The sequence below is a fragment of the Vigna radiata genome, chromosome 6 (assembly GCF_000741045.1).
Source record: "Vigna radiata var. radiata cultivar VC1973A chromosome 6, Vradiata_ver6, whole genome shotgun sequence".
NCBI classification, from domain to species: domain Eukaryota; kingdom Viridiplantae; phylum Streptophyta; class Magnoliopsida; order Fabales; family Fabaceae; genus Vigna; species Vigna radiata.
This window is the reverse complement of record NC_028356.1, coordinates 33,882,227-33,907,408: the sequence shown is the minus strand read 5'-3', so window position 1 is coordinate 33,907,408 and position 25,182 is coordinate 33,882,227. Positions and strand designations below refer to the sequence as shown.

Here is a 25,182-nt window from a genome sequence, read left to right as displayed (position 1 = left end):
AGTAACTAATTTATTTTTAGAAAACGGAAGATTTTAGAAAAAGTTTTAAAAAATGTCCAATTTCTATATTCATTGACATAGTAACTAATTTATTTATAGAATATTATTTGATCATAATATCTATAGCCAAGTTATAAATATTTTATTTATTCACATTTATTGTAGTTTTAATATTATGACTTTGATAACTTATAAAATATTTTATTAATATCATGTCCGTTTTGGAATATTATAAATGATATTACAAATAATAATAAATAAATTTTAATAACAAGAAAATCATTTTATTTAATTTATTTTAGTTTTTTTATGTCTAATCCAAATCATGTCACTTATTATTTTTCTTTTCTTTTATCAAATTATCGAAATAAAGCATAAAAAAAAGGACGTACGATGGAATTGAATGAATGAGTGATGAAATCAATCAATCGTCCTAAGAATCATTGGAAACATCGAATATCATTCCATGTTCCTTTTAACATCAACCACTTCAATAGTCTCACAGATTCAACAATTATAATGCTTCGTTCTTGTCCTCTTAAATTCTAATGGATATTTTTACTTTTCTTATTCTTGCAAACCTTTGAAAGAAGGTCTTGTCCTTCTTTCCATTATCTTTGTGGAAAAATAGAAATTTTGAGGGAGCTTTAAACTCAAAATTATTCTTCATAGGAATTATGAATTTTGACTTCAAAAAGATAATGAATTTTAAAATCACAAGAATTATATAAATGTTATTTTTAGTCATATTTTTTTTCTAAAATAATGGTGATAAAATTGTAATTAAATTTCCTTTTGGTGGTGAAAAATCCAATATGATTTTGATTTTATTTATTCAGTAAAAGATAGTTAAAATTGGAGACTACCACAAATAATATTTTTAGCTTTTTCTGAAAAAATATTGCAAGAAAAGTTAACTTAATTCAAATTCCAATGAGAAAATATTTAAGATTTATTTTATTTTATTTCGCCTATAATTACAAATTGTTTAACTCATTTTAATTCTTTATTATTTCTATACTGAAACTTTCTAATTTGAAATAAATTTAATTTTTAAATGATTTATTTTATGTAATATTTAAAATATAACCTTTTATATATTAAAAATTTATAATAATATTTTATTTTAATTTAAAATTTATTTTTATATTAATTTAATTTTCAAAAAATTACTTTTTGTATTAAATTATTTTCTAAATATATTAATATACTATTAAATTTATTCTATTACATCAATCAAACCATCTATAATTTTTCTATTTAGTTTCACTCACCCTTTTCAAATTCAAACAACCTCACTTTCTACTATTTTTCCCATTCTTTCTTTCTCTTTGGTCTATGTTAAAACAAAAAATGCCGTAAGAATATTTTAATAATAAATTTTAAAGTAAATAAGAAATAAAGTTTATAAATAGAAGTTAGATTCATTTCTTTTTTATTCTAAAATTTTTAGTTACCAAATTATTTCTTTATGTGCATTCTCTTTTCAATAAAATACAATTCATCATGGATTTTCTACCATACTGAAATCTTGAATAGCTAAAAAAGTTTAGAATATTTTGTATTGATTGAATCTAATTTCGGGTAAGTATATTTGGTAGTGTTTTAATTTTTTTCATCCTCTTTTTTGGTGGATGTTTAAGAGGAGATGTCAATATGGGGTTGATCTTTTGGAAGATTATTTATGTTGTTGGATTATGAAAAGATTTTGTATAAAGTGCTGGTTAATTTGGATATATGAATTATAGATAAAATATAAAATAAATGATAAAGTTGTGAATTGATAAGTTTGGAAGTATATTGTTGTATGTATAAAATCAAACTTGTATGTGATGCTGAAAAGAAAAGAAAATTGTGAGATGTTGGTGATGAGTAAAATATTGAGAAATATGGATCGAGGTTGTTCTCGAGTCAAATATTATTTGAGTGACGTGTAAGCAAGGTCCAAATGATGTGCATTAATTAGATTAATCATCTTATATCATTCAAGTGATGTGTTGGTTGATCAAAAAACATTGGGAATTGCTCAAGTGATGGTTTGTATCTTGAGTAAGAGAGACTGAGAGGATTTTTTTCTCTATAAGCACATTGTTTAAGCATTGGACAAGCACTCAAGCAATATGATTTGTGACTTAAGCATTGTTTTGAATGTTTAAATGCAGTGTAAATGCGATGCACACATGTATAACATGTATTGTGTGATGATGTCATGAACACTCACGCACTAAATGACGCAAAGTGTCCTTAGGTGGTGAAAGAGTTCTTAGAAACTTGTTGAATTAATCCAAACAAAGTGGTGTTACTAGAGTGTTGGTTGTAATACTCAAATTATTGATTCTTAAGCAATGAGGTGGTTGTTGGAGCAAGGGAAACTCTAGAGGATGTTGCTCCTAGGAATCATTTTGCTTACACGGCAAGTGTGTCGCTAAAGCGCAATAGGTATTTATTTTTGTTTAAGAAGTTGCTCAAGAGAAAAAAATTCACTTAAGTGATTTTGTTGACAGTGTGATGATGTTTTGTTATATATATATATATATATATATATATATATATATATATATATATATATATATATATATNATATATATATATATATATATATATATATATATATATATATATATATATATATATATATATATATATATGCTCATATATGTGTATCTAAGGCTTGACCTTAGATGAGTGGCTTTAACTAGGTGGTTAATATGACCCTTAATGAGTGGTAAGGATACTCAAGTAGTTACCATAGCTTTATTGTTGTCTACTCACATGGAGACGACTTTAATTAGTGAGCAATTGAGAAAGACTTACATCTGACCTGGTAACAAGTATACATGTGGCTTGGTCGTTGATGCCTTGTATCATCTTGACAATGAGAATATAATTCAACTAATGTTGATTCTTAAATGAATATTCACCAAAGTTCTACATCGAGTAATAATATAAAGAAGAGAGTAGAAAAAAGTTATTATAAAAATAAATGGTTGATTTAAGAGAGATTACCACAACTCAATAAGCCATTTGGGTGTATATGAGACTTAGGTAGTTATGTGTATGGATAACAAATAAACCCATCTTCCATGGGCATTATTCGAATTCGTCATGGTTTTGACGAAAAATCCCTACATTGACTAGGTATAGATATAGGTAATATCCAATTTTTTCAATTGGATATGGGGACGGGGATGGGGATGCACATACCTACCTCATTCTCATTCTCATATCCATCCTAGTACTCATCTCGTTTCGTTTAAATTATTAAAGTAGTTATAATATATTACGTAACCTAAAGAATATATATATATATATATCTTAGTTTTTAGTTTTACAATTCTTCTGTTTTTTTACTATAATTTAGTATGAAATTAGAGAGAACAAAATTGGATCGTTTTAAAAGATAGAAGGACTAAATTGAATTAAAATTTTAAATAGAGATTAAATTAAAAACAGCTACTATCTTATGACAATAACACTAACACATGATATTATCACTATCATGTAACATGAAATGATCATGACTTGACACGTGATAGTTTATATATTTTTTAAAATAAAAATAAATTAAAAATAATAAAAATTTCAATAATTGACACCTGATATGTGTGAACACAATATTAATGTCAACCTAACGGAAATAATCAAGTTGAGCCAAACCAACACATTAGAAGACTAAATAACTAATTAAGCCTAATATATAAAACTTATTTTTTTATTCTCTTTGATTTTTTATATCTGAAAAGTTTTTCTTAGATTTAAGGTACTTTTCATCTTATTATATTCTTAATTATACATTTGTTTTTTTTTTTGCAATTATGTATAAAATTGTTTTTAAAACGCACATTTAATCCTTTTTACTCTTTTTAATATTTTTATATAATTATATTTTTTTGCCTAATTTCATAAGTGTAATTTTATCATTGTAATTGTATAAAGACCTTTTATTTATTATAATATAATAACTTAATATTATTGTCATGAATCTTGTTTATCACCATTCATTATATATTGAAATTTAAAAGAAGAAAAATCTATGTTAAATTTCAATTGTTATTAGTTTAATCTTTGCTTATTGTGTGATTTTGTTTATATGGTATATTATAACTTTTATATGTGCATCAGAACAAGATTTAATTAGAATTTAGAAAAATGAAGTAAAGAGATATTTAAAATATTTTTAAAGTTGGGTGTTTTATTTTATAATTTTTTAAACATATTTTTTATTATATAAATTTTGTTTCATTGATGTTTGCAAACTTAATAAATATTTGGAATATGAGAAAATTTTATTTGATACTCTAATTTGAAATGTATATAATTATAAATTTTTTCTAAATATTTTATATCTAAAACAAATACATCATTCATATTGAATATTTGATAATATCATGTTTCCATTATCATGATTTTTAGTTTTTATAAAAATTAATTAGTTAGTATTAAAATAGTACAAAAGCGAGTACGAGCATAAGTATGAGTGTATACTCGTTATGCGACGGAGATGGAATATAATATTTTTTGGGTATGGGAACAAAGATAATTTTTTTCTTTCGTGATGCGTATGAGATAATGAAACTCATCGTCATCCAGTTTTATTGTCATTCATAGTTGTGTTATTGAAAGGATTTATAGTTTTGTCTACAAAAAATTGTACGTAAAGAGTTTAAATTTTGTTCAATAAAATTATGTGAAGATTTGTAGATTTTGCTAGAAAAATTGTATATTAAATAATGATATTTTGAATATTTGTGGACATAGACCAATAATTTTATTTAACTTTATATTTTTATTTGAAGTATGTTTCAGGGTAAAGAGATTATTTTTATATTGCATAATTCCAACAAAAACTTTCCTAAGTTTCACAATATGTCATCATGTGTTACATTTGTAAAACTTTTTTACTTACTGTTAAAATCTTATTACTTGTAAGCACAATAGAAAATACTATTAAATATAATGTAATTATGATATAAATAGAAAATATTATATTTAAATATAATGTAATCTTGATATAAACACAATTATATGTGTATAATGATGGATACTTATATACTAATATGCTTTATTTTATATTGATTCATGTTGATTCACCTTTGCATGCCTGTGTGTATATTGCTGCAATAATCATATTTTAATACAGAAACAAATTAGTGAGAGTGAAAGCATACATACTTTCAAATGATAATTCATTATTATTATTTTTATGTTGTATATTCTTATAAGAACCTTTAAATCTCGAATATGTTTATAATTCTGATAACTAATATGATAATTTTCTTTCGTAAAGCGTTACACTAGGTTTAAAAAAACATATGAGAAAAAAAAGTTTGAAAAAATAATATCTAATTAATAAATATATATATATATATATATATATATATATATATATTACATTATTTCTTTTACCAAACATTAGACTGACTCTAGACACTAACACCAATAAATAAGAGTAAGAATGATAAAAATGAAAAATTTATCGGCCTAAATATTTTCTATGCATAGTAATGTATAAATTTTCTTAAAAAACAGAGAAAAGTTAATTTAAATAAATTCCTCAAAAAAATAAGAAGGAAAAATAAAATGTGTTTTTTTATAAGCTAGAGGTGGTTGATATACAAATTAAAAATAAATTATTTTAAAGATTATGTAAAAAAAAACTTATTGACATTCATTATGTTTGGCGAAACACATTTATAACTAATTAATTATAGTATTTCTAAAGTAGAAAGACGAATACATAAATTCATAATAACAAGAATGCTTTTTAGTGATTTTAGTCTCTAAAAATTTAATTACACATTTAATATTTTAGTTATCAAAAGGATAAAAAGATCAAAATCTAAGTTTGATTGTGTTTTAAAGTAAAAAGTACTTAAGTTTTAGGCCACTCTTCTAGTAATGTTCCTTTTATATAAGCCATTTCACGAAGTTGGTTTAGGGGTTCGCTCTACTTGTGTTATTAATAGAGGTGCTAGGCACAAATATAATATAATCTGAAATTTTTAAAAAATTATACTTGACACTAATATTTTCTCATAATTCCTTTTAATGATCAAATATTATATTTGACAAAATAAAAATAAATGTAAGCAAAAATTCACAATAAAATAATAATATTTGTCAAATGGGAGTAGAAATCAATGTAGTCCAACTATCATGCTCCCTTAATAATAATCCAAACCTACCTAACTCAAGTTGCATGCTAGTGTAAACTTGCTTTTAATAACAATATTTATTAGGGCATTAAAATAAATTTATGTCGAAAGACTAGCGTGATAAACTAATCTAATTAATTCCATGAACAAGTTGAGTTAAAATGTGAATATTTTCATAAAAAAAAAAAACTTATTTTGGTTAGACTTAATTGGACTCAATTTTATTAGTTTGGAGGGGATTGGTCATGCAAGGTATATTTTATTATTTATATTTTATAATTCATAAATTATAAAAAATAAGTTTAATACATTTATTATTAATTTCAATTTTAAGGTTAATATTTTATGTATATTGGTTTCTTGATGAACTTATCTATTGTTATAACTAGAAATGGCAACGGGTCGGGTCGGATACAGACAGTGTTTATCTGCAATCCGATGCGACAAAAAAAATCCACCTGTTACCCACACGGATATCCGTTTAAAAAATATCTGCGAATATTTTAAAACCTGTAGATATCGGTAGATACCTGCAGATACTCGCAAATATTTAAAAAAAATATTTTTATAAATTATTAAAAACAAAATTTAAATAAAATTACAAAAAATATAATAAAAACTAAATTAAATATAAATTAAAATTTAATTTCAATTATTTTGTGCCGTAAGGGGAGGAACTAGATTTATCATGTTTTGTATGTGTTTTGCATAGTATCATTTGTTTTGAAGGGTATCTTTCATGTAGTGAGATTAATTCTTTGTTGAGTAGAAATAAAACCAAGAGAGAGTACCTTACGTAAAAAGTGAAGAGAGAGAAGAAATGTGTTGTTTTGACTTGTTATGATTTATATTTAATGTTGTTTTACTGTGTTATAAGTTATGATGATATTTCTGGTTGCTCACTCATGCAAGTTTGTGGTTGTGGTTTCCACCTGCAAATATCGTATTTGTACGAGAGCAGATGGAGTTGCAGATGATGCTGGAGTGCAGTAGTTTGATGAGAGGGAGGGAGAAATTAGTTCTTATGGGATTTTACTGATTTCGTTATTTAAATTTTCTTTTCAAACTTGATGTTTGGGTAAAGGTTATGTTTTGAATTTTTGCGTTTGTAAGAACAGTGTTTATGAGTTGTGATTTTAGCTTCCGCAATATTATTGGAATAAAGTTTTTATATCCGAAAACATCGATTTTATAGTAAACTATGCAAGGATGGTATTATTCTATTTCACAAGTGACATCCAGTTAGGGGTGTTACAAATTTAACCTTACAAAATATAAATTGATGTTAATTCTAATTAAATTTAACTTAATAAAGCATAAATAAAATTTTTATTTTTATTTTTTGTGGGTAGCGAGTATCCGTGGATACAGATAGTATAATACCTGCACCCAATTCGTTTATAAGTGGGTTTTAAAATATCCACTCCCCACAACCCGCATACAATAAATATCCATGAGTACCAACTATCCATTACGGATTTTATCCGCAGATATCCGTGGACGTGGATTTTTTTACATCCTAGTTATAACTTATACAATTTATTTTATTTCTATAATTGGCACACTTCGTCATATTTGTAATATATATCAGGGTACAAATAACAAAATATATATATATATATATATATATATATATATATATATATATATATATATTTACTTTACAACTATCAAAAGCATTTTATTAATATATTATACAAAACTAAATTATTTTGTTATTTTTAATTTTTTATATATTTGAAAATAGCCGACCAGTCATAACTAACTAAAGACTGGGGACTAGAAAATTTTGAATTTAGATTGTTTCTTTTTTACACCCGCAATTTTCATGGGATACCTCTCATTTAAATTCCAGAGAGTCTAATCCAAAATCTATGGAGGTGTTAGAAAAATCATGGGGTGTAGGAATTAGAACCTTGAATAGGTGTCAAATAGGCTTGGGCCATTATAGACTAAATCGAGACAGCTCCTTCCTGCAGCACCACATATTGCAGCGTGCCCCCCCATGCAGGAGTGAAATAACTTTTTTACCCTTATCTTTTTCTTTTCATTTTCTTTTTCCTTAGGCACCCATTGCCCTGACGTGTTGATAGAAGAGATTATTAGTCTTTGCTTTTTGTTCTCGCTAGCGTGCATTCTGAATACAAATTCTGTATTCTAGATCTGAAATATAAAAGATTTTACAATTAAGAATGTATATTTACTTTTATTTCGGAAAAATACAAATTTGTATTCAGGAGTGTACATTCCGGAACTTTCCGGATTACATTTATGAACTCAAGTGTGTGGGGGTGTAGGTTAAAATTATGTAGGTGCAAGAAGAAGATGCCCTAACCCGAAATCACAAGTAAAAAGTTTGAAATGAAAGGAAACTAATAATAGAATGAGCCACAGGGATAGGATTGTACGCTGTTTATTAGTTCAGACCAGTATCATTTTCATTTATTTTTCAGTTCTTACAAGTATATTTATAAAATGATGAAACAGTATTTTTTTTTTTTTTGAGATTTTGTGAAGTTGTGCAGACTGTAGACAACTCAAATCCAAAACAATAAACCAACAACATAGTGCTTCATCCAACCCAAGGATGTAAAAAAGACAGCAACATCGTAGTATGGTTATAAATCAATGGATACCACCATTGGTGTGTCACCTTTGTCAAGAACAAATGTCTTAGAAATTTTCTTTGATGGGGTTACAACTTGGACATTGTATGTTCCATGAAAGCCTCTGAAGTTGTATTGGCCTTGTTCATCAACATGGCCACGGCTGTGAGAGAGCCACTCCTGTTTTAGAGCTAGAAACCTTTTCCCTGCCTCATTGATGTCACCTTCTGCATTCACCAAGTGTGCATTGTCCCTACTCATAAACAGCTCCCAAAAACCCCACAGCATTATGCCTTCTAATGCAGGATGAGCCATGGCTTCACGCAGCATAACTTCAAGATCATCTGCTCTGACATATTCATTGATGGAAGACACATCAAGCTCAGTGAACCATATAGGCAGACCAAGAATACCCAACTTGTCAAGGGAAGAACTCACAATAGGCCCTATTGGACTATCTATGTGGCCTTGAATTCCAATTCCTCCAACTGGGGCACCTTGCTCTTGCAAATCAAGAATATGATGGATGTACTTATCAGGAGATGATCTGGTGTCACATCCATCCTCAACATGATAATCATTCACAAAGAGTGTAGCAGAAGGGTCTAGCTGGTTTGCAGTTTTGAACATGTTAGCCCTTATATCCTTGCCTAGCCTATCTTGAAAGAATGAACCATGCAGCATTTCATTGTTGACATCATAGTGACTAAACTTGCCCTTGTATCGAGTCAGAAGCCCGTTTAGGCGGTTCTGGACAGCCGTCATCAAATCGTTTTTGTTCAGTGATTTGATCCACTGCTGAACCACTCCTTCCACATCCCAGAAGATACAATGACCACGAGTTTGAATATTGTGCTTCTGACACAGGCTTAACAGATCATCAGCATCCTTGTAATTGAAGTTCCCTTGTTGTGGCTCTGTCCAATACCACTTTAACTCGTTTCCAAACACAACCCAGTTAAAATGCTTCACCATGAAGTCAACAAAGTCTTCATTGTCAATGTTTGATCTACTGATGCATGTTCCAATTGGGAAATCATTCTGTGTTTGTCTAACTTGCACTGAGGTGTTAGCGTAGCTGCCAGAGTCCAGCCCAGAGAATTTCAGTACAACATCACGTTTGCGTATCTGCAGTGCAGCAAGTCAGTATAAATTAAAATGCATACAAAAATAATGCAGAACATCACTTGTCTTAGCAATGAAGAATGGAGAATTGAGGTGATGATAATGTACTGCAGTCTGAAATATATGTAACATTAATTTCCAGCATGGAAAATTTTGTTTTGTTCATATTTAAAATTATGCCTTTCTGTAATCTTTAGCCGATTTTAGAGATTGAGCAGTTCATGATATATGTAAAACAAAAGGAGGTAAACATGTCTCGGTATCATACATCAATCAATCCTTCGGACAGGTTAATGGTAAATTTGCTAATCTATATGCAGGTACTGTTTCTGAAGCTATTCTCACCTTATCTGTTTGGATCTTTAAATATCTAAATCTTGCATGTCTATCCACAGGAAAAATTTGAAGTCCAGCCACCATTAAGTCCACACCAGAAGCAGGACCTTGGACATAAACCATAACCTTTGATGGCTGTTTTTCAATTCTGAAGGACCCTCCTATTTCATGCCACGTGTCATCAGAAACCTCAGTTTGTCCTCCATTGACCCACTGGTTGTCAACACCAAGAGCAACATTCACATTCTGTGGCCCTGATGATCCTGAGCCAATCCGGACCCAAGCAGATACTTGATAAGTCAAAAAGAGTTTCACTTTATCAGTGATGATCTGGGCAGGACCCATCCATGTTTGTGTTCGATTAGTTACTAGGATGTACCGCCCACTTAAGAGTTCATGAGGACCAAGAGAATCTCTTGCCATTGGTGGAATTATATGTGGTGAACCACTTTTAACACTTAAAGTGCAATTGCCAAGGGGAAACCATCCATCGGTACCATCAGCTAGATTGCTGTTTTGAATTATATTAACCCCAAAAGTAACATTCTGCAAAACAAAATCAACTTTTAGGTGCTTGTAACATAGAATTGAAAGCACAACCAAAGTATATAAGCAAAGCAATGTTTGTGCAAAACAAATGTTCAGAAAACACTAGCATTAATGTTATCAAAGTAATTTACAGAATAAGAATGCTGCAAACGTACAACCTTTACATCTGGTGGGGTTGAAGGAGGTATTTTAGCTGCGTGCTTTAAGACCAAATTATTGAGAAGAATGTCAGTGCCTGGAGGGGGGCCCTCTAAGTAAAGGACCACTTTTGATGGAGAACCATTTAGAAGGAATTTTCCCTGCAGAGTAACCCAATCCTTATCTGTTGCCTGCAAACTTCAGAACACACCAACTTTGTTCAGCAAGCGGAAGAAATGTTAAAGTAGCATGCTAATGTTATTATATCACTAAAACAGACTACAAATTTCTTTCTGTTTTGTTTATCAAGATTCAAGAATAATAAACAGCCATGCTATGCATCAGATTCTAGTACAGTGATAGAAAAATAAGACAGATACTAACTTTGCAATGCCTATATACTGTTCTTTAAGATCTGGTGCTTGGACCCACAAAGTAGCCCGTACATCGGCAGTAGAGACATTGTTTCCAAAAATTCTAACTAAAGCAGTGACCTCATAGGCCAGTTTGCGCTGCACGCGTCCAGTGATATCTTGCTGAATTCCATTCCAGTTCTGTGTGCGTTCTGTTGCAGATGCAAAGAATTTCCCAGATTTGGGAACAATTTTCCCATCATTCATGGAATCATGCAACACAATCTTGCAGCCTCTTCCAGACCAGTTATTCAGACCATCGTCAAATTGCGGGTTGATGATGATGTTCTCATCTCCCGCTGAAACACATGTTGTGCCTGTGGTCTTTAAAATAAGAGGAAAAAGGTACACTTAGTAAGTTGAAAACATACAGATTCGACAAGACTTATAATTACACTAACAAATATTTATTGCAATTTCAATCTGACCACAGAAGAAGTAATAACCAATGCACAAGCATGAGCTTGATATTTATCAGAATATTAGACTATGTCAGTATGTAGAATTGCACAGAGAAATAACATTTCCATGAATACATAACTTCATAACCTACATTATTATTCGGAGTTGAACAATTTATTTCTACTGATCGTATGAGCAGATCAACTCCTGGAGCAGGTCCTTCCAAGTAAAATACAACCCGATCAGGCATAGTTGACAACGAGAACGTCCCTTCCAACTTCTCCCAGCTATCCTTATTAACAGAAGTTCTGCAGAAAATCATGGTAATGTAAGGGCGTTTTCCAGAATTTCTTCAAAACAAGGAAGAAGATACAATGGAATCACAAAACTTCATACCTTCCAATGAACAAGTAACTAGTAGCTGAATCGTGATATTCTAGTTTCAAAGTAGCTAGAACATCACTAGATCCCTGAGAAACACTGGATACTCCCACACAAGCCAAAACTGTGTAAGTGTAACCAGTGGAAATTCTGTCTGTGATGTCTTGCTCAAGGCCTTGCCAGCATTCCTTTCTGTCAGTGATAACAGCACAATTAGCACCCAACGCTGAAATTACATGGCCAGTGCAGGAATTGAGATGCCAAGAGTTCAGCCCTCTAGAAAAGTCATGATTAAGTAAAATATTTGCACCCTTGCTCCCACTTGAATCAGACATGTTTCCTGCCATGATCTGTCAAAGAAAAGAATATCAGAGAAAACAACCAAGAAAGAACTCTGCATGATTTATACAGGTTATGTGTTTAGCATATTGGGAAGAACTCTCCTAAGTCCAAAATGTGACCTTCCATAACTTTTGAACTGTATATATTGTTTTATCTGCTGGCTAATTATATTTGTTCTATTTTGCCATAGGAAAACTTAAGAATGTTTCATATACTTCCACTTTCTTATACTAGGTTGTATTTAATTGGTTGCAACAATAGTCCTTGTAAGCTTGCAACTTACAAGTATCTAATAGTTATAGTTTGTATAGTTTTACACATTGATTGAATCCAACACAAGAAGAAGCTAAATTCGGCAATGGAGCTTGTAACGGACATCTGAGAGGCATGATCTCAAACTCCACCCCTTGTGAAGCTACCAAATTAGGCAATGTGGTTAATGCAGGACAACTTTCATTGGTAAAAGGAATAGGCTAACTAATCAAGGGGTGCTAAAGCAGAAATGCCAGAGGCATGAGCAATTCATAATTAAAGAAACTAGAATCATTAAAAAAGACAATCTGAAAGATTTTAAGCTTTGACACAGAAAGAAACTACCCTCAGTGGTAGGATACCTGAGATTGAGATTGGTTATGCTTCCTGTGAGAGTGAAACTCAGAGATTCTGCTTGTGAAGCAGCACGCAGAGAACCTCTTCATTATATACCCACTTGCTCAGCAAATTTGTGAGTGAAGGCTACGGATAACACTGGGGCCAACCAGAAAACTTGATCCTTCATCTGGATATATTATTATCCAACCAAACCCTTTGGGATCAAATGAATTTAAAAGTCAATCAACATTAACAGACCCTTTCAAATAAATCAAATACCTAAAAAATTAAAAAAATTAAAAGTAGCTTTCTTGAATTTCCTTTTATTCTGCCTCTTCTCTCGTGCCTCACTAGTGCTTTTTGCTTTATCTTGCAGATTAGTGATGCTTGAATTGGAATGGAAGCCTAAGTAAGGATGAAGGATAGGAAGTTAAGGATGAATTCTTTGGTTCCTTAATGGAATATTAAAAATCTGATCCAATTGGATGAGTCTTAGATTACAAGATTTTGCAGTGTTAGGTGGAATTGGCTTTTCAATCCGTACTTATAACACAATGGACCCAATTTACTACGTATATATATATGAACATACAAACTTGAATTGAATTGCAAATATCCAACAAGACACAACAACACTACTGCTACTGTAATACAGTCTCTACAGCACCTTGCAACATTTAAATTCCAACGAAACCAAAATCCTAAACCCTATGTTTATATCCTCGTACTAAACCTTTCAGTCACGTTGCTCTTAATCTTACAAGTAAAACCATGTTTACAAGGCTTATTATTTATATTATAAGTTTGCAGTAATAGCTCGCAAATGTGTGAATATTTGGAATCATGCAATTGAAATAAAATAATAAATGATGGAATATGAATTTTTTTAATAGGAAAATTGTGGAATATGATATGACGCAGTGAGTGGGTGTTACCTAAATCAAATTGAAGTTGTTTGTGTGTCTCCGGTTCGGTCCAACAAGAAAAAGAGCGGTTCGTGCGATTAAGAGGTGGTGGTGCTGTGAGAAACGCTGCGTTTCATGGTTTCGGGAGATTCTGATTTTGGAGGACCAGACAGAGTGGACCGAAGACAAGTTAACTTAAGTGAGAAGTATGAGCCCTCCAACAGTGTTTTTCAAATTTTAAGTGAAGACATAAAGTTTAAGATTTCAGATTCAAAGGATTGAATGAGACAGTTAAGCATAAAATAATCACTCAGCAATTTTTCTCTTAATGTAAAAATGTAAATCACCTTGTATAACTGTAAATTAACTCGTATTAATTACACAATAGAATTGCACTCCAGTGGTAATTTTTAACATACATAATAAAAATGTTTTTTTTTTCTTAAGGTCGTGACTTTAAATATTTATAAGTAAATATAAAAAAAGATCTTATTGATACATCAATACACATTGTCATTATATATTTTAATAATGTTTTTATCGAGATATAAAAATAAAAATAAAAATGCATATTTCTTCATTTGTCATAAATGCATTTTCATTGTTCAATTCCACAAAGTTCATTATCGGAATATACAACTAAAGCTTATTGTTGTGAAGTCAACCTTTATGCAAAAAACATTTTTTTTTTGTGTATTTCAAAGTATACTATGGTAGCAAATTTTAGACAGTACATATCTTGATATGATCTGGTGACCAATAATAAAAGTCTCCAGAATATGAACAAATTAAAAACATTAGTACACTGAAGCAGATATATTCAACTCATCAAAAAGAGAACTTTAACAAATCAAAGAAGTTTCAGCATGTTACTTCAATTTACTTGGACTTCAACCTATGATATAGTAACATCAGAAATTTTGAACAGCAAAGTATACATTTGCCTAAACTATTAAATACTAGTGAACACCATTTATTTTCCCTTAAGTTAATTAACAAATTGCATCATGCAATTAAGTTCAGACTAAATACGATGACATAAGATTCCAACTAATTCTCATATGGGATGGCATTGTTGCCACAAATCGAAGAACATCAGGCTGCTGACTGAGTGAACTGTGTAGTTCTTCTGAACTATTGTTCAAAACTTGTAGAAACTTAGCTATGTTGGGGAGCACAAGTTCTCTGCAGTGAAGATGCAATAAAGGAACCTTCGATAAAACACTTCCCTTCTGAACATCAAGGCCTTCTGGCCTACGCAACTTGTATGGTTTTCCAGTTGTTGGCTCGATATCGATTCGCGGCATTTGTTTCCATCGGCTGTGCACAAACCAACCATACTTGTAGTCACCCACTATTGGTGTGCCAAGTGCTTCAGCACAATGGACGCGCAACTGGAAAATGGGAACAGAAATCACATGAACTCTCTCGCTAAAATATTACTTGGCAAGACAGAAATATATTAAAACAGGGAATTATTTCAAAAGTTAACTGATATCTTAAACTTACCACATTGGAACAATACAGAATTCATGATGCAGTAAACAGAGAGAGAGAGAGAGAGAGAGAGAGAGAGAGAGAGAATAGAAATTGATACCAATATACCTGATGTTTCCTGTAAGTAAGAGGACGTAGCTCCACCCACGAGCATCCATTTATCTTTGGACCAAGCACCCGATACTCAGTTACAGCCTCTTGGCGTGGTTCTACACTTGAATGGTGAGCTAGTATTATCCTCTCAGTCTTCCCATCATTTAGAAGCACCTGGAATAAGAAGGCTTGCAATCAACACACTAGAAGGTAGCAGCCACTTAAAATATGTTATCACTGAATGCATATAGAGAAGAGAATAAAAATGAAAGAGATCATAAACCTTAGAAAGAGGAGCATGAATTACGCCTTCCTTCTCCTTGGGAGTCCCTATGACCAATGCCCAATACCTCTGATACGTAGCTTCACACGCATCATTCCAAGCCTAAAATAGCCAATTAATGTTAAAATTCAAATGAAAATATCAATCAGTTGTTCAAAGTGTTTTCAAAAATTCACTAATTAAACAAAACGTAGAGAAAATAGGAATTTGTTATTTATTGTATGTAAGGCACCTTACAAGAAGATTTGGCATTGTTAATGTTAGTGAACAACCATTGGAGATGAGATGCACTATCTTTAGTTCTCCCCAGTAAAAGGATGCCACTGGTCTCTCTGTCAAGACGGTGAACCTGAAAAGGCCAGTAAAAAATTATGTTATCTTGTATCTTTAATATGAAAAAACCATTTGTAACGAACAACTTCACAGTTTAAAACATATTAATAGAGTAGAAGAGCAGAAAATTTATCTACACCATTTGACATATTATGAAGAAAATAATCAGGAATTCAGGTTAGTTAAGAAACATTAAGCAAAAATCTTGAAATTTTAAAAGCTTTACATTGGTGAATGAAATACTTACATTTAGTGTCATCAATATCTATGTACTTTTAAGTCTTTTCTAGTTTCAAACAAACTAAACTATAATATTTCTTAGAAAATGGACTTTAAGCCTAACTTAATATTATAAAACCAATTTGGTAAGGTAAGGTATATATATATATATATACTACAATTTAGCCACATCTTTAGTCAGTGTACAATCTCCAATACACCTAATCACATCAAGGACTTGACATCTTGAACATAGGACTGTAAGAAAAAATTCAAACAACAACAAATGTAATAATCGTTAGGAAAAGGACACGAGGAGAAAAAATATTCAAAACTCAATAGACAGTGCAGCAGAGTGGCCACAGATCTTCTTCTGCTAATATTTTTGTAAAACTGGAAGGGCAACATATCTAAATGAATAAACATCCATTTGTTAGATGAAGAAATATATTCCAAATCGTTTCACTGTAATGATGAATAAGAGTTAGAGTAGTTTACTAGTTTAGGGCCCTCGTCATAATCATAGGACAGTGCAGCAGCTGCCAATGCGTCCATGCTATTGTGAACTGGTAAACTCCCCTAACAAAGTATAAACAAGAAATTAAAATCACATAATAAACTCAGTGAATTACTGTAAATGTGAAAGAATAGAAATTTGAACCTTAACCGGCAACTTTGGAGGTTTATTAAGCACAATAATAGCTGAGTCCTGAAAGTAATACATTTGATTGCATTTCGCAATAAATAAAATTTATTTTAATGGAATTGAATAATAAGAATAGCAACAAAAGACTGTAAGAAATAAAATAAATTTGATATTGAACGAAAGGGTATACCTTGTAAATCACAAGCCTTTGCAGATACTTAATTTCGTCAGCATTTGGATATAGTGTTCCACAAGGAATGGCATCATATCTTTTGGAAATCCTAGTCTCAGCAATTGATACAGGAACGTGAACTCTGGCACCATGTTCCATCACTTCATTAGGTCTAATCTGCATTTAAGCTGTACAGTTGTAGTATTATTAAACCTAAAACAATTCTAAGGCAATTGACTAAAATCTGTTGTTGAAAAACTGATACAGAGACAAAGGGGAAATTACCCAAAGTGGTTTTTTCATAGAAAACAGTGAATTAACAGGATAGATATAGACATGAATACCTTTCGCATGGATTTCATCAGAGTTTCTTTCCGAGTATAAGAGTCAGCAGCAACTAGGCCCTCCATTTGCACCTAGAATATGAAATTAGCAACCAAGGCTGTAAGTACACTTATCTATTATTTTATATCTGACCATTAAACATGAACTGAATAATATTTAATACAGAACTGTAGATTCTAATATCTTGTTAGCTGTTTCAATTTGCAAAGTAAATAGAGTTTTACAAGAATATCCCTTCAAGTGTAATAGCTGATGTCATCATAAATAGGAAGGAATTACTTCAAACTATGGATGATGATAAAGAGAGGGAGGCAAAAGTAAGAGCTCTACAAAGTTAGGAAACTTTTAAAGAAAATAGGCAATAGTTATCACGAAATAAACCCTTTGTTTGGGTATGAAGTTTGCAAGGAAACAAGATAAGACTTCTTAGTAACCTTGCATTTGGTTACATGTATAAGAGGAGGAGTATTTGGCCTCCTTTTCTTCCCTCAAGCCTCCTATACAAGCAATTCCTTAGACTATTTTTTAAACACTTGTACTTTGGAAAGAAAAGTCATTATATGCAAAAGCCTTATGTGCTAGTGAGAAGTGGAGAACTTCTCTCTTTTAGATTCTTATCTTCAGAACTGTCTCAAGTAGCAGACCAACTTTTATCTCAGAGTTTGACTGGCACAAGATTTTTTCTAATTTTTAACTTCTAAGTTATAATCTTGGGTAGCTTATTGAGCACTGGTTCTATTATTTATTCTTACTTTTTTTTCTTCTTTTATTGAAGGTGAAAGCACCAAGTTCTGTTTTTGGAAGACGGGTGGGTAGGTGTCTGTATAAAGAATTGAACCTACAATGTTACCACAAGCTAACCCTTACAGACTTTGCTCTTAATGGTATTTTTTACCGTATGATGTAACTTCTATGTTCCCTCAAGGATATGGAGACTCAACCTCTCACCAATTCTTCCAGAAAAAAGTCCCAATAAAGATTGTACAACCAATTTAAGGCAATGACAAATATAATTGATTAGGCATCACATTAGTGTTATCAATTCTGGGTTGCAGAAAATAGAGGAAGTCCAATAATAAGCTATATCATATAGCGGAAGTCACATAACAGTTGAAATATATGATATATCAATTCTATGTGTATATAAAGATAGCCGTCTGCAAATAAAAATTGGCATTGCATTAACTCAAGTTCCATTGGCACAAGAATTATCAAACATGACAAGACAAAGCAGGACGCATGCTGCAACTATAACAATGATAGTCAACGCAATAAGAGTTGCAATTTGGAGTCAAGAAATTTCACTATGCGATAGAATTATGGCACCTATTTAACAACACTGCGGCAGCTAAAATAAAGTCTAAATACAATAAAGTACTAGACACTTACAAGACCCTCTCTGAAATGGGATTCAATGACTGAACCCCATGTCCCCTTGAAGTAATACTTAATCCAATTGACGGCAGTAACATAATCACGTTGTCCAGGACCACTATTTGAGCTCTTGGCAGGCAAGGGGTGACCAGGAAAAGGAGGCAATGATAACAGCTGTCTGGGTTTTGGACCTTCTTTAGGAGCATCCAGACGAGCAATATTGTTAGATACTCTGATTACTGGTTTAACAGAAACAGGCCTTGGGGGTTGAATTCTAGAGTAGTGCCTCACTACGAACAACAGCAATGTGCAGCTATTACTATTATTACTCACATGATTCAACATCTGTAGCCAACAAAGGAAAACACTAGTTCATTAGTAGAAAAAGATAGGCTGTTGGGCCTTTATTTCTTTATTCAAGATAGAATGTTCCAAGAGTAATCACATTCGCAGGTACAATCAGTAAAAAGGTCAAAGTTGAACCAGAAAAATTGAAAAAAAGGCAGTACAAATGTTTAACAAATGAGAAAGCTCGTTAATGTTGTTTAAGGATCGTGTTCTCACTCTCTTTTCATTTATTAGTAGTTACCAAAAATTAGCTTTTCATCGTGCATGTCATGTGACTTAAAGGTTTAGTACTAAACAATCAAAGTTGCGAAGCGTAAGATTGCCTTAACAAACTAAAATTTACACGATGCCTGGATAAACCTTCACCCAACATCAACAAGAAAGCTCAGCTTGTGAAAAAAAACATGCTTGGTAGTTGGTTAAACCCAGTCGTCCAAAATTTCTCTACAACCAATAATAATAATCATCATAAACACCGTCATGGAATAAGAGAATAATAATAATCCTAAACACCATCATGGACCAAATAAGAGAATAACACGATGATGTTAAATATTATCAAAAAAAAAGTCGTCAAAAGTATCATTATCCTTTCTGAAATCACCAAATTTGTCCTACCCAGTGTGAGGCATTGATAAGTTACTTAAAAGAAAAAATAATTGTGAAGAGATTTCTGAAATGGCATTCTTCAGACAAATTCATTCTTCCATTAGCTTGTTTTGCAAAATAAAATTGCACAAGTCATCTCTATCCTCTGCCTCCTCATCCTCGTCCCTTCTCTTCTTTAAGTTTGTCCAACTGCTATCATTTTTGCCAAAAGAAGAGTAATCTGCTTCATCAGAAAACTCACTTATCTCATGTTACTCAGCCTCGATAAACAGCTTATGGCCAAACTGATTCAGATAGACCTGGTCGTGAAGAATCCAACCCCTTCTTCCAAACAAAACCACCCCACCCAATCACTATCTCAACTTCAATGGCCCCAAATCCACATTCCAAATAAACTTCAATTTGAGACATTATGTGGTTTGTACAACAATGAAGAGGCGATATTTAGTGGATTAGGAATGGGTTACCTCAACTGAAAGCTTCAGAGCGGCTTTATAATAGGGTTTCATTGGGAGGTTCGTCTGAGCCTTTGTTGGGGACGACAATAGGGCTTCGTCGGCCACAATACGGTTTCGCCAGCGCCAGGAGCTTGGATTCAATGACTGCGACAAGGGTTTCGCCGCCGACGACGAGAGCTTTGCCGGGAAAAGAGAATTCACGACAGTGAGAAAAGGGAACTCGCAGTGTTTTGTGTGAGAGATGACAGTGGGAGAAGAGAACTCCCGGGCTTGTTTTTTCTGACTGATTTTGAAAGAAAAATAAAAACATGCTCTTCAAATCTTAAAACTTTTTATTTGGTAAAATATGTATTCTTTTACAGTACTTTTAATATAAGATAAATTTTTTATTTCTAGTAATTTTAAGTTGAGAAAATTCTTATATGTTTGATTAATTTTCAGAAAATGTTGTTTATCGGAAATATTTTTTAATTATATTTATTACAAATTTTTTAAGGGGTGTGAAAATATAAATTCTTTAAACTTTTAGTTAGACATACTTTCATTGAGGACGGTTCATATAATAAAATTTTAATTTGTGGTGTTTGGGAGAAATCCACGATAAACATTAAAAAAAATTAATTTTTCTTTCCTTCAACAAAATATTGTGTGACACTTATTAAATCTTTAATATAGTATATTAAATATTAAAGTCTGTGGAAAAATTCTATTAAAATTAAATTTAAAATTTGTTCATGGCCATAATACATTATATAAACATTTCGAATAATATTAATAGATACATAGCCAATTAAAAAGAATTCAATCAATTGTAAAAAATATCATGGCTATCACAACTTGAAAAATATTATACATTTATAAGAAATATCTATTCTACTGAAATGTAAACGATATTAAAACATATTTGTGGACACGGTTTTTTATTATTAACTTTAATTTATTAAAAAGTGTATTTTTTTATGTCATGTAGTCGAATCACGATATAGATGATTTTTTATTATGGAGAAAATCATAAAAAATTCCAATAATAATTTAATTAATAGTAAAATAAAATAAAAACAGTCAACACAATAATATAATATGAAAATTCTAAAATTAGGAGAAAAAAAAAACTAGGACAATTGTATAATAATAGTTAAAAAATAACATTATCCATAAATTTTTATAACATATTAAATTTTGACTCTGATTATATTCATTCTCTAAATCAAAAATAAATTTAAATCTCGCAATATTATATTACAATAATATAAAAAATGTCTATAAAAAAGTGAAATACAAAGTTAAAATGTTTATGACTTGGGATAAGAAACATGGTGGATAGTAGGAGTGTCAAAATACATTAGGTCTAACAAGACGATCTACTTGTCCGCTAAGAAAAAGGTAAAAAATTTCAACTTGTTTTAGCCTTACCTGCCTAGTATATTAAATTGCGGGTCAACTCGCCAGACCCATATTTATCAACGAAGCTCTACCACTGATCATGGATCTTAAGTCTATTATATAGTCACCAACATTCACTTTTTTATTTATTGTAAGTAATGTAGGATTTTTTAAAATGTATTATTTTCATCAACTTAAGAATTTCCACCATGATTAAAATAAATACATCTTCATTGCAACTAGGGATGGCAACAGGTCGGGTCGGGTACAGATAGTACCTACCCGCAACCCGACCCGTTGGATAAAATTGTACTTGATACTCATCCCGTTACTCACTGGATACCTGTCTTAAAAAGACCCGCGAATTTTTTTCAACTCGCGGGTACCCGTTGGATATCCGTTTTCAACCAGCGAATATTTAAAAAAAAAATTATAAGTTTTTAAATGAAAAAAAAACAAATTAAATTGCAAAACAAAAAATGCAAATAATATTTAAAACATATATCAAGTAAAATCAATGGATAAGTAAATAAAAGTTAAAACTTAAATTCAAATTAATACAAATCAATAGTAAAAATAATTCAAATTAGTACAAATTAAAACTTAAATTCAAATAATTGTTCTAAAAATAACACTACAAGATTTATGTTTGTTCTTGTACATCTTCATTTTGACCACTTAATTCCTGAAACAAATAAATACAAATAAAATCATAAATCAATGACAAAGTGACACTATTAATAAAGTTAGATTAAAATATTATAAACAAAACTACTAACATCATCATCAATTATCTCCTCTAATATTGTATTAAGCTTCATGTTATCCACTTTCAATTTTGAAGAACCTGAAAAAGAAAAATAAATTCATTTGTCATAGCCAATCATTTGAATGAATATAAATATGTAATTTGAATTGTTCATTTAATTACCTTGTATGTCACTCCATAGCCAATCTTGAACACAAATTAATACCTCTGAAGTGTCTGGATGTAATATACTCCAATGTGGAGTAAGAAATCGACCACCGGTACTAAAAGAAGACTCAAAAGCAACTGTTGAGATAGGAATGGCTAGAAAGTCTCTTGCAATCATTTGTAAGACTGGATATTTTAATCCATTAGTCTTCCATAAATTAAAACGTCAAATTCTTCATCTAAATTTGGCAGTGTCGGTTCTTCCAAGTAAAAACCAAGTTCTAACTTATAATTTGATGGTTCATTTTTCTTTGCAATCTAATGTTTTGCAAAATCTCTCTTCCATCAACAATTTAGCCTACATTTATGTTTGGATTTTGACATGAAGAAAGTGACTTCTTACTTTTCATGTACATTTCATACTTTCTTACCAAGTCCTTAAAAAGAATCTTCACCTTTTCAATTTCACAATCAGATTCATTGCCATATATCTAAGGAAAAAATAATCCAACAAATCAATTTTGTACCTGGGATCTAAGACAATACCTATAGCCATTACTCAACTGATCACACTCCAATACTTGTTAAACTTTAAAACCATATATGCGACCATTTGGTGAATAATAGAATTGGGAGAGCTAAGTCATTCCATCAAAGCCAACTTAATTTCACATACCTTTGGAAAGAAAATGTTGGCACTTGGATAAGAGGTACCAGAAAACAAGAGTGTCACATCATAAAATATTTCCAACTTTTGGCAAATTTCATTTGTCATTTGCTAATCAAGTGCGCTTGGCAAAACTTTATATTGACTCTTTCGTTGTGAGAAACGATCAAATACATCTTTATATTGTATGGCTACTTGAAGCATTAAAAATGTAGAATTCCACCTAGTTTTGTAATCAACGACTAATTTTCTTCTGAATGGAATATTCAATTAAGCATATGTCTCTATAAATTTCTCTTCTCTTTTAGTTGTAGTTGTCCAAAAATTAGCACTTTCTCTGACCTTTTCAATGACATTAGCAATTATGGACAAACCATCCTTCACAATCAAATTCAATATATCTGCACAACATCGCATGTGAAACAATTGGCCACCCAAAATATGTGACCTATGTGAAATCTTGTCTAAAATGCAATTAATCATAGCATCATTGGTAGTGCAATTATCAATTGTCAAAGTAGAAACTTTTATATCTAGATTCCAATCCATTAAACATTCAACCAATAATTCAGCAAGAACTTGACTAGTATGAAGAGTAGGCACATACACAAACCTAAAATTGAAAGTCATATTTTATTAATTTAGTGAAGAAGAACAATGTTAATATAAAAATTACACTTAAAATAGATCATAGTATAGTGTTATTACATCACAAGTCGACTTTGTAGCCTCCATAAATCATCAATAAAGTGAGTTGTTATAGTCATGTAGCCTCTATTTTGATTACTAGCAATCCACATATTAGTTGTAATTGCATCTCGACTTTGAATCTTTGACAACAATAATTTCAATTTCTCTTTTTTGGCATTTTAATCCTTCATAATATCCTTTTTTTAAGGTGTTTCGAGAAACCACTTTACATAGAGGTTGTACAACAGCACAAAATTCTTTAAAGCCTATGTGATCAACCATTGGCATTGGATACTAGTGTAGAATTATCATCTTACGGAGTGCATATCTAGCTATTTGTTGATTAAACACATAATTGCCAACAACTACGGTTTCACCACCTTCTATATGAGTTTTTAAAAATGATTGTCGGATGTCATGTTTTGTTCGAAGCTTACAACTCATGAAATGGTTTCTCAAATGTGACGTACCTTCCTTTGCCTCACCTAGAAGACTTTTGGAACAATAATTGCACATCGCTCTCCATTTCCCATCTACCTTTTGTTTCTTAAAGTGGTTCCAAACATTTGCAATAATCTTCTTGAGTTAACAATAGAAGTTGAACTTTCAGTTCGATTTGAATCTACAGGAACATCATTTTGATTTGAATCTCCTACATTGGGTTCTATAAATGGTCCTTGTTGGCCATCTTCTATAGGAAAAAATGTATCTTGGGTAGACATCCTAAAAACAATTGATCAACATAAGTTACTCAGTTTCGTAACTTATTTTACTCTATAACAAGGCACAAGTAATAAAATATGTTCTCCATTAACAAAAGACTATCTATATAAACATACAATATATTATATAGCATTTCTATATAAACTCACGGGCTTCCCTTTATCTATTTTTATCTAAATATCTTTTCTGGAAGTCATTAATTTCGAAATTTAATAAATGTTAGACGAAAAGTTATTTTAGAAAATAAATTTTAAAACCAAAACAAATCGACCCTTTTATTCATATACATACATACATACATATATATATATATATATATATATATATATATATATATATATATATATATATATATATATATATATATGGGTCCCTACTTTTTGTAAAGTATAATACTTCTAGATTGCAATATTATAACCTGAAAAGCAAAACTTACATCAGTTCCATGGATGTATAAATGACAGTTGATGTGTTGAAGATTAT

The 25,182-nt window shown here is 30.9% G+C and overlaps 2 protein-coding genes across 8 annotated transcripts; both read right to left on the bottom strand.

Annotated features, from left to right (window-relative positions):
- Positions 1 to 8,465: 8,465 nt before the first annotated feature.
- Positions 8,466 to 14,176, bottom strand: LOC106765206. Of its 5 annotated transcripts, none has more exons than XM_014649741.2 (8): positions 13,974 to 14,175; positions 13,062 to 13,443; positions 12,121 to 12,455; positions 11,876 to 12,032; positions 11,294 to 11,646; positions 10,930 to 11,107; positions 10,232 to 10,768; positions 8,467 to 9,889 (listed from the first exon to the last, which is right to left on the bottom strand). In XM_014649741.2, exons 2-8 carry the CDS (start codon positions 13,143 to 13,145, stop codon positions 8,774 to 8,776), a joined length of 2,760 nt encoding a protein of 919 aa, XP_014505227.1. In that variant the 5' UTR covers positions 13,146 to 13,443; positions 13,974 to 14,175; the 3' UTR covers positions 8,467 to 8,773. The 5 variants fall into 5 exon arrangements, with proteins under 5 accessions (XP_022638234.1, XP_014505227.1, XP_014505228.1 ...); XM_014649742.2 differs by having other exon boundaries at positions 13,062 to 13,252; XM_022782512.1 differs by having other exon boundaries at positions 13,062 to 13,225.
- Positions 14,177 to 14,744: 568 nt separating this feature from the next.
- Positions 14,745 to 20,622, bottom strand: LOC106763170 (RNA pseudouridine synthase 3, mitochondrial). Of its 3 annotated transcripts, none has more exons than XM_014647379.2 (10): positions 20,330 to 20,622; positions 18,921 to 19,250; positions 17,531 to 17,602; positions 17,205 to 17,363; positions 17,030 to 17,077; positions 16,867 to 16,947; positions 16,049 to 16,165; positions 15,817 to 15,918; positions 15,549 to 15,707; positions 14,745 to 15,337 (listed from the first exon to the last, which is right to left on the bottom strand). In XM_014647379.2, the coding sequence occupies exons 1-10, from the start codon at positions 20,369 to 20,371 to the stop codon at positions 14,963 to 14,965; spliced, it is 1,485 nt and encodes a 494-aa protein (XP_014502865.1). In that variant the 5' UTR covers positions 20,372 to 20,622; the 3' UTR covers positions 14,745 to 14,962. The 3 variants fall into 3 exon arrangements, with proteins under 3 accessions (XP_014502865.1, XP_022638230.1, XP_022638231.1); XM_022782509.1 differs by having other exon boundaries at positions 19,872 to 20,620; XM_022782510.1 differs by having other exon boundaries at positions 20,104 to 20,620.
- Between the last annotated feature and the right edge of the window lie 4,560 nt (positions 20,623 to 25,182).

Bases quoted from the DNA above. Each gene is read 5' to 3' on its own strand.
- LOC106765206 (XM_014649741.2), bottom strand. From the start codon at position 13,145: ATGAAGAGGTTCTCTGCGTGCTGCTTCACAAGCAGAATCTCTGAGTTT. The intron at 12,456-13,061 runs GTATCCTACCAC...TTTCTTTGACAG, and splicing joins ATAACCAATCTCAATCTCAG to ATCATGGCAGGAAACATGTC. The intron at 10,769-10,929 runs GTTGTACGTTTG...TTTGTTTTGCAG, and splicing joins CAACCCCACCAGATGTAAAG to AATGTTACTTTTGGGGTTAA.
- LOC106763170 (XM_014647379.2), bottom strand. From the start codon at position 20,371: ATGAAACCCTATTATAAAGCCGCTCTGAAGCTTTCAGTTGAG. The intron at 19,251-20,329 runs GTAACCCATTCC...TGTTGGCTACAG, and splicing joins CTCTGAAGCTTTCAGTTGAG to ATGTTGAATCATGTGAGTAA. The intron at 15,708-15,816 runs GTTTATGATCTC...TTCTTATTCCAG, and splicing joins TTCATGCTCCTCTTTCTAAG to GTGCTTCTAAATGATGGGAA.